The following is a 13,180-nucleotide window of genomic DNA, read 5'->3' as shown; positions in this document are numbered from 1 at the left end:
TTGTCATTTTCTACAAGTGGATCATGTAGTATTTATCCTTAGGAGCTTGGCTTATTTCACTTAGCATTTTGCCCTTCCTGTCCATGTATGTTATGTTTCATGGACTCATCATTGCTCTTTAGATTATATAATATTCCACTCTATGTATTTATCACATTTTTCTTATCCATGTTATCTGATGAAGGGTACTTAAAGTTATTTCTATTTTTGTGATATTGTGATTAATGGTGCAACAAACATATGTATAAATATGTCTGTTGATTCTTTTATGAGGTATCTAAAATATCTTACTAGATATCTTAGATATTGGGATTGTTAGGTAGTTCTATTTCTCGTTTTTTTAGGAAGTGCTATACCATTTCCCTTAGTGGCTATATCAAATTACAGTCCTACCAGCAATGGATAAGGATTCATTATCTCCCACATCCTTGCTAACATATGTGACACTTTATCTGTATTAGTATTCTAATAGGTGTTATGACTAAGATTATATTCCCCATTTCAGTTCTTATTTATACTTTTTCTCATTTAATGACAAACTTGTCAGCTATCATTTTTTACTTTTATCTCAATTTTACCGCTCCTTCTAATTTTGAAAAATTTATTCTGTGTTTCTTTTTCTGACTTAGGTTGAATCTTCAGCTTTTGTTGATCCTCTTTTAAAAAAAGCAAAAACTACAACTTTATTTACCTTTCAATCAGCTTAAATCCTTGAGAGGTACAGTATCACATGGATTCTGTATGTATTGGCATTAGGGTTGCTTCAGAATTTGGCACAAACCATGCTGCTGTTTCCAGGAACACAAGTTGCCTTTCCCCAGATAACTGTGATTTTGTTGGTTTACTGCCAGGGAGTCACGATTGTTCTTTGTTTTTTATCATAAGCACATTTCTACCTAAACAGAATTTGGTTTCATGTTGGGCCTAAGTATCTTCCACTCTAAGAAAAGCTGTACACTCTCTCAAGGCATTATTTGCCAGTCTTGAAGTCTTGTTCCCAGCAGACCTCCACAGGCTCCAAGATGATGGAAAGAGAGCCTTTGAGCTTTCTGTATGTTAAAACCTGTAAATTTCCTTCCCATTACTGTTCAGTATAATCTGTAAGTTTCATATGTTGTATTTTCACTATAACTCCAAAAGTACTTTTAACTTACATTGTTTCCCTTTTCAGCCAGTGACTAGCATATATTTTTATATTTCAAATGTACACGTTGTTGTTAAGTGCCAACAAAGTCGGTTCTGACTCATAGAGACCCTGTAAAGGGTTTCCAGGAGCAGCTGGTGAGCTTGAACTGCCGACCTTGCAGTTCAAACGGCTTTGCAGACTGACGCATTAACCCAAATGTACACATAGGTGGTCCCAATTATTCAGAAGTTCGCTCTATGCCACTTCTCTTTTACGAAAGACCTACATTAGTGCCTTCTTTCCTTAACCCAAAGAAATCTGAAGAGGATTTTCGCTTTTACAAAAAAATGAAAAAAAAAAAACAAAAACCGGAAACCGTATTCTAGGTTTATTTGCAGTAAGCCACTGAAGAGGCAGTGCGCACACCCAAGCACTGAGAGTGAAGCTGTGCTGAACAGAAATGAGTTCTCTTCATATAGGATGTGTGTTCCTTCTATTCTTAGTGCCAATTGATGTATTCTTTTTTGGGGTATAGGAATGCTCAGAAAGTGTTCCATATAAATAAATAATTTCTTCTTCATTTTCCACCATTTCAACTTACAAAGGGGATCATAGGAATATTCTACTTCTGGATAGGAGGGGAAACCTGTACTTAAAAGCATTTCATTACATGCCTGTCTTTAATATGAGACTGTTGTCAAATGCCGTCAAGTCATTTCCAACTCATAGCGACCCTGTATAGTTTCCAAGTAGCAGCTGGTGGGTTTGAACTGCCGGCCTTGTGGTTAGCATTCCAGTACTGATCCTAAAGCAACACACCACATTCTTAAATTGCACATGACACAGAAGAGGCACATAATGAGTATCTGTTGATTTGAGTCACTTAAGAATTATCACAAGAAAACTACCAAAGTGTTCCTTAATGATATTAAAAGACCCAATATTTATCATAAGTACAATGTAAATAAAATGACCCTTATTTTTAATCATTAGTACTTAAAAGTATACCCAGAAATACAGTCACTCTTACTTGAACAAATACTTTGCCCAAACGATGCAATGAATAGGTTCTGAAGGTGTGTTACGAATTGTACAGCCAGGAAAAGTTCTCTGTGTTGGTTTAGGATGACATTCATAACACTCGGTTACACCCTGCCAATTCAGGAAATGAGAAAAAGATGTGTTTTCTCAACATTATAAGGTAATATAATAATCGTAAACATTTCTTTCATTCATATGCATTCCAATAAGATTTTATATTACAAAAGAAACTCGATAATATTAGCCGCTCCAAAATTCTTTACAGTTAAAACAACTCTTCACACAAAAGCATATTGAATCAACTATAGTCACACAGCTAAGGCTAAGCCAGAATTCCTCTGACTCCTGGTCTGGCTAAAATTAGTTATACTAAGTAAAATAAAAATGACTGCACATGAATGTAAAGTATGAGAAGTTTATTTTGATCACACTAAACAAACAGAAATAAAACTTGAAAGAAACCAACAGCTCTCCACAAATAACCATTCAAAGCAGTGAAACGCAATTCTTTATGTAAATACCATAGTCCTAACCTCATGAGAATTAATGTGTTAATGCGCTGGACTGCAAATCGGAACAGCAAGGTCGGCAGTTCAAGCTCACCAGCCACAGCTCAGAAAGCCTATTCAGGGTAACTATGAGTCGGAATCAAATCGAAGGCACTAACAACAACCCTCATAATTGCCTAGCTCTGTGTATTACCACACCAAATTAGTCTATTTTTGTTAACAAAATAATCTCACTTAAAGTTGCATTATAGTGCTGTGGGGTAAGCATTGGGCTGCTAATTGAAAAGTCAGTGGTTTAAACCCACCAGGCTCTCCAATGGAGAAAGCGATCTGTTACTTTAAGTCAGAATCAACTTGATGGCAGGAGCTTTGGTTTTTATAAAGAATCTATACCCTGGTAATCTACTGCACCTAAGACAGTTATTCAAAACTGCCCAAATAATCGTCTCTCTTCACCTCAACCAGGTTTCAACTGGTGTTTCAGGACCAAAGTAATGAGGTATAATGTAAAAAGCATGGTTCTTTTCTATTCTAGTGCTTTAAAAACCAAGACCAGAAAGTATTTTATGTTAATATGAATCAGAGCAAATTCAGGGTTTGCTCTATAATACTATTTCTTTGGCCCTCATTTTGTAATATGCTTTTGTGGAATAGCTAATATAACAGTCGTTCCCTTCTATTGAAAAAAAGAAAGAAAAAAAAAAACTACTGCCCTGGCCTGTCAGCAGATACTGAAAAGAATCCAGTGATCCAACTAAATTTTACTAACATTGTCAGTCTCTATAGGAGGATACTAACTAAGCATCCAAGCACAATATTTAACAGTTAAAACAAATGGAGCCACAATTTTCAACATGAGTAAACTGCCGGGGAAAAAAAAATTACAGCCTATAGAAACAAAAAATATTTAAAATATACTTGCTCAGTTGTTCTGACTCATAGTGACCCTATATAGGGTTTCTAAGGAATGGCTGGTGGGTTTGAATCACCTAGCAGTACAGTGCTTATCCTACAGTGCCACACCAAAGCTCCTTAAATATAGTTGTTGTTAAATGCCATCAAGTCAGTTCCGACTCACAGTAACCCTGTATAGAGTTTCCAAGGAATGGCTGGTGGGTCTAAACCGCCAACCTTGTGGTTACCAGGCCAATGCTTATCTTATAGTGCTACACCAGAACTCCTTAATTATAGAAGAATGCCCTTTATTTATAGTTTCAAAAACTACCAAAAAGATTATTTAAATTTATCCATGTTTAGTTTCATAAAATGATTAAAACAAAAAAGACTAGGATAGCAAATTAATTTAAAAGTTGAGATTTTATACAACTGGGTTATGGGTATATGAGCATCGGTTCTCCTAGTCTCATGTTTTATCAAAATGTATGAAATATTTCATAATTACACCACGAAGGTTTTCAAGGTTTCTTCAAATTTCTGAATGAAGACTTTTCTAAAGAAAGTCACTTTTTAGAAGTCAACTTTTATCAATATAGCATGACATGTAGTTTGTGTCATTGCTACAAAGAATTTTAAAAGGCAAATTTATTATGTTTACCAGTCTGAGGATTTGAGTACAAGCTAAATGGGCTGATATGGCATGGATCTAAGAGGTTTCTTTGCCTAAATAATTTTGGAGTAGATATACAGAATTGAATTATTAAGTTACAAACAGTAATAAAATTGACAAGAACACTAAAAACTGTGTTCATTTAAAAACTATCAACAGACTAAGAAATAATTATTCAAATAGAACAAGGAAGATATTATATCCTTTAAATCAAGAACGATATGTGTCAGGGTTGTATCTTTTTACCATACTTATTCAATCCGAATGCTGTGCTGAGTAAATAATCTGTGAAGCTGGACTGTATGAAGAAGAATGCTGCATCAGGATTAGAGGAAGATGTATGAACAACTTTACTTGCTGAAAGCAAAGAGGCCTCGAAACACTTACTGTTGCGTTAGTATGATTGTACCTCAACACAAGGAAAACAAAAATCCTCACAACTGGACCAATAAGCAACATCATGATAAACAGAGAAGACCTAAAGCTGTCTGTCCAGAATGTCATTTTATTTGGATCCATGGAAGCAGCAGTCAGAAAATCCAAACATTACTGCTGTTGCTGCTGCTGTTAAGTACCGCTGAGTTGGTTCCGATCCATAGCAACCCTGTACAAGGTTTCCCAGGAGCGACTAATAAGCCTGAACTGCTGACCTTGCAGTCTAAAGCCTTAATCCACAGCAGCACCCAAGACTCCTAGCATTGGGCAAATGTGCTGCAAAAGACCTCTTTTATGTGCTAAAGAGCAAAGGTATCATCACTTTGAGGACTAAAGAGGGCCTAACCCAAGCTATGTTATTTTCAGTTGCCTCATATTCTTTCAGGAGCTGGGTAATGAATAAAAACTAAGGAACAATTTATGTATTTGATTTACTATGTTGACAAAGATTATTGAAATTACCATGGACTGCTGAAAGAACCAACAAATCTATGCTGGAAGAATAGCCAGAATCCAGAATGTATCTTAGAATTAAAATTAAGGACAGCAAGATTTCGTCTCAAGGTATTTTGGATCTTATCAGAAGGAGATCATTAATTAGCAGAGGGTCAGCAAAAAAGAGGAATATCTCGATTAGATTGAAAAAACAGGTTACAAGGGGCTCAAACAAGGCAACGATTGTGACGATGGCATAGGACCAGGCAGTGTTTTGTTCTGGTGTGCATGGGTCACGACGAGTCAGAAAACCAACTTGATTCTCCTAACAAGTTTTATATGGGTATACAATATTTGTCTTGGGTGCTGACCTGCTAATTAATTTCATACGAATTTTAAAAAAGTTTACTTGTTTCCTCCTTAAAGTCCAAACAAATACTTGCAAAGGAAAACAAAAAGCAAAATGTTCGCTACCTTTTTGATAATAGTCACTTGTCCAAGATACCCAGCAGTTCCACTCTCAATAAGAGGTACATCAGCTGCTAGACACATCCTGTTGACGTGGTTGCGGGCAGCTAGAGAGAAATTCCAGTTAGCAAGAGTTTGTGCAATTATCTTACAGTTATTATCAGAGTAATACAACTGTTAATTACACATAAAAACAGACATTCACTTGAGAAAATTTTAAGCTAAAGGAATTTATAACACAAATTTATGACAGAAAAAGCATCCCTAAAATGACTACAATTTTCCAATTTCAAAGTGCCATCTTCCTCTACTTTTGCTGTACCTATTCTACTTTGTTAATGCTGTCGAGTAGGGACTGAAAAATAATGAGTCTGTAGAGGATTTCCTAAGCTGAAAATCTTTGCAGGAGCAGAAAAGAAAGCCTTATCTCGCTCCCAAGGGGGGGGCTGGTGTGCTTGAACTGCCGCCCTTTTGGTTCGTAGTTCAGTGTTTATCATACAGAGTCACCATGCTCCCTTACTTTGTCTTAAACACCTCACTGCTGTTGAGTCATTTCTGACTCAAAGTCACCCTATAGGACAGAACAGAAAGCCCCACAGGGTTTCCAAGGCTGTGGTGTTTACAGAAGCAGACCTCCACATCTTTCAACAGTGGAGCACCTGTTAGTTTCCAACAGCTGACTTTTCAATTAGCAGCTGAGTGCTTAAATCTCGATGCCACCAGGGTCCTGTGAAGCCCTTGGTGGGGGTGGTTGTTATGGGTTGTCAAGTCATTTCCGACTCATGTCGTCCATCCCTATATAGGATTTCCAAGGCTGTACATCTTTACAGGAGCAGAAAGCTTCATCTTTCTCCTGCGGAGTAGCTGGTAGGTTTGAACTGCTGACCTTGTGGTTAGCAGCCCAACACTTAAGCACTCCGCTCCCAGGGGTCCTTGTTGTTGCTGTTAAGTGCCATGGAGCTGGTTCCAACTCACAAGGACCCAGTATAGAGTTTCCAAGGAGCAGCTGGTGAATCTGAACCGCCAATGTGATTCAAACCAACCTTACAGTCCTGTGATTATCCTACAGTGCCACACCAGGACCGCTAGGTCGGTTTGAAAGGGCTCCATTATTATAATATTCGATAAAACATGAAGTGAATGAACAGTGTGGATTCTCAACTTAAAACTATTAAGGCAATTGAAGGCTGGTGAGAAAATGAATCAGATTAAAAGACTTATATTACCTTCATGTGTTTTCTTTTTTGTATTGGACCCCAAATAGTTAATTTGAGAATAATTACAGATGATTTTGCCTTTTAAAATGATCTTATATTCTTAAAACAGATAAAAGTAGCCCAAGACAAAAAGCTTTCAAAAGAAATACAAATCAGAACATAAATATAGCTAACTATAATTTACTTACTGATAAATCCTGCCAAATATCCAAACAATTCACCTGATAATGTTCTTTTACACATGAAAGTAATTACACGTCAAGCAATTTTAAGTATTTCCACCTCCACCTTCCAAATGCACAGATTTGTTAAACACTAACTGGCTACACAAGGGCAAGTCATAAAGTATTGCTACCCAGGTTTCAGTACATGCATGGGTTTATTCCAAACAAAACTTGTTTAAACATGTCTCTGTGATCAGTGGATGGCTACAAACAAGTTCTCTCAGCGATATATTTGTCTTAGTCTTGTTAGGGTGCCTTCAAAACAAGAGTCAATCTAACAGTGGCTTCCAAACTAATTACTGGACATGTGAAAAGCAGAGAAGTCAGTACACAAGTTTAGGGAAACTGTGTTTTGGGATTGCCAAGAGGTCATCTTGATACGTTTTCCTGAAGGACACAGGGCAACCATGGGGGCTGGCTTGTTAAATTTTACGAAAACTGAAAATTTCGTTGCTTAAAAAAAAAAGAAAGGTCAGGTAAATTGTGCTGAGGACATTTTATCCCTCATCACAACAATAAACCTGCTCATTCTTTGAGGGTACCAGGGGATGTCTTACAAGAATTTCATTGGGAAACCTCCTTATCCCATCATCCACCCTTACAGCCCCGATCTTGCCCCTTCAGATTCTTCTTGTTCCCAAAATTTAAATATTTAAAAGGCACAAGATTTGATCCTTTTGAAGATGACAAAACTGCTGTTTCTGACATGGTGTAAATTGAAGAGTGCAGAAAGAATTCTTTGGGGAAGGGTTACAAAGACTAAAACACCACCTTCAGAACTGTATGGATCTAGACAGAGAATATGTCACAAAACAATGGATTTTCACATTTTGATATTTTTGCTTAAAAGTTTCTATGATTTTATAGCAATACTTTTATGACTTACTCTTCTCTAATACTTGATTATAAGAACTACTGTGCAATATTATGAAAAGCTTTAAAAGTTTAAAATGTGTATAGCTAATAAAATCGAGTCTCAGAGTTAGTATCACCAGAGCCACCTGAAGTAATTTATGAGAATCATGGCCCCTAGTATTAACCTCGGAGTCCTGGTGTGACGTTGAGGGTTGATGCACTGGACTGCAAGGTCAGTCTGAACCACAAGGTCAGCAGTTCAAGCTCACCAGGTGCTCCTTGGAAACCCTATACAGGGGTTGCCAAGGGTCGGAAATGACTCAATGACACTTAACAACAATAATATTAACCTCAGCATTCTTTCAAATCATTCCCCCAACCAGCAATTTTTAAGCCTGGCTGTCCTTCAGAATTACCTGGGAGCCTTGATGAAGTTCAAACCTCAGTGGTCTCTGCAAAGACTTGGACATTCATTTTTCAGGTCTCCGCATAAATTACAATGCTCAAGTAATTTAAAACAAGCACACAAAGACACACACAATATGCCTATATATTCTGACTCTTTAACTTGCTAGAGTTCTCCTACAATTATACTTTCTTATAGAACAGCAGAAAAACTTCTTGTCTGGAACAAACCAGTTGCAGGTAAAACTAATCTATTGATAAACTTTAAACCTTATCTTCTCTTTCAGCCTATACATTCCAATTCAAAGCAAATATTTTAATTAATACTAACTTTGTAAATGGGCTTGATACAGGGAAGGGCAAACATTTCAAATTTGGAAGTATTATAAATAATCTTACCTCTGTTATCCAAAGCATTCATAACCAATATAAACTGTCGGAAAAATTCCACATTATAGTCGGGGCTACAAGGCAAAACAGAAAAGGGTCACCAAACAACCTATTTATACATAACCTTGAAAGAATACTACAGGGTCCTGAAAAGCATAATAAACGAATAATAAAAGTGCAAAAATAACTTACATTAGGGTAACTATTATATTGGTAAGGTTTGATTTTGCCTAAACATAGTGGTTATTCGGTTATGTGCCATGAAGCTGGTGCCAACTCATAGTGACTCTGTACTACTGGGTTTGTGAGGGTATAAATCTTTATAGAAATCCTCATCATCTGCTGACCTTATAGTTAGCTGCCTAAGTCACAACCCACCACACTACCAGAGTTCCCAAATGTGGTAAGCAGGTTTTAAAGAAATTATTTTCCCAATATTCCTACAAGTGACTAAACATCCTTTCTGGCCAGTTTAAGAGCAAGATCTCAAAGTGGCAGAATAATGGCATGACTTCACTAGTCCCACTAGGCCTTCCCTGGGCAGTAAGTGCCTGGGAACATGCAAAGAATACATTCCCAGGATCTAACTGACCTCTGGCTTCACCTCACATAGTCAGGACTAAGGAGGATTAAGGCCCCCAGGGTCCCTTCTTTAAGCAGCACAAGAGTTGTAGGGCTATACACAAGCTTGCAGAACAAACATCCAGAGGATAAAAATAAGCTAGCAATAGAAATTCCTTAAGAATGTATGAACACCAAACAAGGACTAGTTATTTTAAACAGCATTTACTTATGACTGAGACTACAATTTAGGCCTGGGCTCCTCTGCCCCAACACCTATAAAATCATATATTTATTCTACATAGCTTCACTAAGATCAGAGTGCATTTAAGAACCGTGAAAGTCACTAACCCTATAACCCATTCCAATTCCCAGCATTACATTAAAGTCACAGAATGCTAATAAGCAGAGTATTTTGGGAGTATAAACTGAAAAAGACAAAAGACAAAACCAATCAAAACAAGACAACTATTTTAGAAAATTATCTGAATCATCACATTTAACTATTTCAGTTTTTAATATCTTTCTGTTTAAAACAAGAATACAAAATCCTTTGTAAGCTTCCAAATAGCTTATTTATTAAAATTTCTTACCTCTTACCTAAACCATTCAACATATGAATGTTGTTAACTGCTGTCAAGTTGGATCTGACTCACAGCTATCCTGTATAGGGTTTCTGCAAAGCAGCTGGTGGGGCTGAACCACCAACCTTGCGGTTAGCAATCCAAGTTGCATAAGCTACCAAAAGAATGCCACTTATATGGACACACACTCCCACATTTTAAATATTCTAGAAGAACACTCCACTTTGTAAAACAGCAGAATGACTTTGGTTTATGTATTTGGCTAATAAAAAATCTATGATTTAAAAAATTATTTAATTCTAAAACTATTGCAAACACAGTGTTACAACACAGTATTTAGAACATACCTCATGATGCTGTCATGATAAGCTATGATATTAGCTTTTGGGTAAAACTGCAGTACACTTTCTTTGGCAACCTGGAAAAACAAACAACACAAATGATTACAATTTTTCTGCCTGTATTTGAAAGCTACTTCTGGCAAATACTTAATACTCTCGTTCTTGAGTAAGCTCTACACAATTTCTGGTTTCTATATAGATAATTGGAGTTCTGGTATGACATTGCAGGATAAGCACTGGACTGCAAGGTCCGTGGTTCAAACCCACCAGCTGTTCCTCAGAAACGCTACATAGGGTCACTATAAGTTGGAATAGACTTGACGGCACTTAACAACAGCAACACACATTTAACTTAATAGTGTCTTATACTAAAAACTAAAGAACTACAACTTCATTTATACTCACATTTATGAAATAATGGGAGAACCTTCCCACATATTCCTGCATATATGGCAAGCTTTAACAAAATTAAAATTCTGTAGCCAAGTGCCATTCATTATTCATTAACAATATAAACTGTACATCTTTCTAAATACTAGGACTTTTGTAAGGCACAATGGTGAACAAAGAGATATTAAGCAAATAATCATGCAGATTAATAAAAGTATAAACTATTAAAAAGTGGCACACAGGAAAAATAGCAGTTGTTATGAAAGGAAGCCCTGACTTAGTTTACAAATGTTTAGGCATTGAAAAGGGAGTCAAAGTATATAAAAAATGAAAACAAGAAATGAGTGAGTTTGCCAAAAGGATAGAGAGGTAAAGGAAAAAGATTAAGAAATGAGTGAGTTTGCCAAAAGGATAGAGAGGTAAAGGAAAAAGATATCTGAAGACCCTCTATCATGAAGGAATCAATCAAGGAACTGAAGGATGGCCGGAGCCTCACAGAAGGCTGACTCCTTTTCAGTACAGTAACAGCATAGAGGCTGTAGCTTCTCTAGGTCCCTAGTACAGAAGTAGCCAGCCTTCAAGTGCTCATGCTAAAAAATTTAAATATGTAAGTTATTAAATATAAAAACTAAAACCACAGCACTAGTAGAGTATATGTATTTCCTCTATAGAGCAAATCAAAAAAGCTTTCTCATTACATGTTTTTATTCTTCAGAATCTAACAGCTAAAAAAAGATCACTACAGCCATCATCCCCATTCTACTGTAAAGTCAGAGTGAATTTGGTCTAAATAGAAAATCTAACAAAAGGCTAAAGAAACTTAAGAAAAATATAGTTACCTGGGCCTTTGATCTTCCAACATGTTTCTTTTGAAACAAAAACTGCCTGTTGAGGTTGCTGACATCAATAGTATCCAGATCAATCTACAAATGCAAAATTTCTACATGAATCACACATTTTCTACTATGTTTGAATATAACAATTTTGTACCTATGACTCAGAACTGACACTACATTAGCAGAGAAAAGACTTTCAGAACCAATCATGAAAAATTAATAAAATTGGTCAAAACAATTTAATACCTATGAGGATAAGTTTGAAAACAAAACAAAACATTGCTACTAGGGTTCCAGTTAATACATGAACAGGTTTACTCCAAAGAAAACAGGTTTAAACATGTCTCTGTAATGAGTGGGTGGTTACATACAAGGTCACTCAGTAATAACTCTTGTCTTAGTCTCTGTAGGAGTCCTGGTGTGGCACTGTGGGATAATGCACTGGACCACAAGGTCGGTTTAAGGCACAAGGGTGGCAATTCAAATTCAGGTGTTCCTCCAAACCCTACACAGGGTCACCTATGAGCCAAAATGTAACAAGTCTCTGTCAAATGCCTTGGGTGGGTGGTGGGGGAGAACAGGGGGGAATGGGGGGGGAGTTCAATTCAAACACTGATTTCTGAGAGGAACTGCTGGGCCAGTTCAATTCAAAGCAAAAGAGGTCATTTCAGAAGGTTATGGCACTGCTTCTAGGGACTCCAAAGAGGTGACCTAGACAGATTTTCTTGAAAGACACAAGATGACGACACTAAGGGGGCTAATATATATGTTTTAAGAAAACTGAAAATTGCACTGATGAGAAAAAGGCCAAGAAAATTGTGCCAAGGAATTTTTTCCATCACAACAATGCACCTACTTATTCTTCAAGGTTAGCAAGGGATGATATCCTACGAAAAAAAAATTTTTTTTGTAAGTTTTTATTGTGAATTGAGTGAAAGCTTACTGGGCAGATAATCAGTTTTACATTCAACAAATCATATACCTTGTTTAATTACAATGATTACAAACCCCTCCATTTTCTGTCACTCAACAGTATTTCTCTCTATTCGTTTTAACTTTTTTTTTTTTTAAAAAAGGCTCAGTCATATATAATAATGTATACCACACCAAAGGGCACATCCTGAGGATGAAGCAGAAGAATTCTACCAATGTCTTCAATCTGAAATCGATCAAACATGCAATCAAGATGTATTGGTCATTACTGGTGACTGGAATGCAAAGGTTGGGGGAAAAAAGGAAGGATCAGTAGTTGCAAAGTATGGCCTTGGTGATAGAAATGATGCTGGAGAACACATGATAGAATTCTGCAAAACTAGTGATTTGTTCATTTCAAATAGCATAAGAGACAATGACTATACACATGGACCTCACCAGATGGAATACATAGAAATCAAATTGACCACAACTGCAAAAAGAGACTATGGAAAAGCTCCATATCAGTGAAAACAACGCCAGTGGCAGACTGTGGAACAGAGTATGCAAATTCAAACTGAAGCTGAAGAGAATGAAAACAAGTCCACTAGAGCCAAAATATGACCTTGAATATATCCCACCTGAATTTAGAGATCATCTGAAGAATAGATTTGATGTATTAAATCGAAGATCAGAAGACTCATAGGATAACATCAAGAACATCATTCAGGAAAAGAGCAAAAAGTAATTGAGAAGAAAGAAGAAAAAGGTCAAAATGGATGTCAGAAGAGACACTGAAACTTGCTCTCCAGCACAGAGATGCTAAAGCAAATGGAAGAAATGAGGAGGTCCAAGAGCTGAACAGAAAATTTCAAAGATCAGCT

General features: G+C 36.7%; 1 protein-coding gene across 1 annotated transcript in view; it reads right to left on the bottom strand.

Annotated features, from left to right (window-relative positions):
• Positions 1–13,180, bottom strand: part of UBA2 (ubiquitin-like modifier activating enzyme 2) — a 48,414-nt gene that overhangs the window by 26,950 nt on the left and 8,284 nt on the right. The window contains exons 2-6 of the mRNA XM_006867320.1: positions 11,388–11,471; positions 10,165–10,235; positions 8,682–8,746; positions 5,588–5,688; positions 2,157–2,278 (exon numbers count right to left, since the gene is read on the bottom strand). Of these exons, the coding sequence (XP_006867382.1) occupies positions 2,157–2,278; positions 5,588–5,688; positions 8,682–8,746; positions 10,165–10,235; positions 11,388–11,471 (443 nt within the window). The remainder of the gene's footprint in view (positions 1–2,156; positions 2,279–5,587; positions 5,689–8,681; positions 8,747–10,164; positions 10,236–11,387; positions 11,472–13,180) is intronic.

The sequence above is a fragment of the Chrysochloris asiatica genome, unplaced genomic scaffold (genome assembly GCF_000296735.1).
Source record: "Chrysochloris asiatica unplaced genomic scaffold, ChrAsi1.0 scaffold00104, whole genome shotgun sequence".
Lineage (NCBI taxonomy): Eukaryota > Metazoa > Chordata > Mammalia > Afrosoricida > Chrysochloridae > Chrysochloris > Chrysochloris asiatica.
The sequence above is the reverse complement of the archived record's forward strand: the minus strand, read 5'-3'. Positions and strand labels throughout refer to the sequence as shown.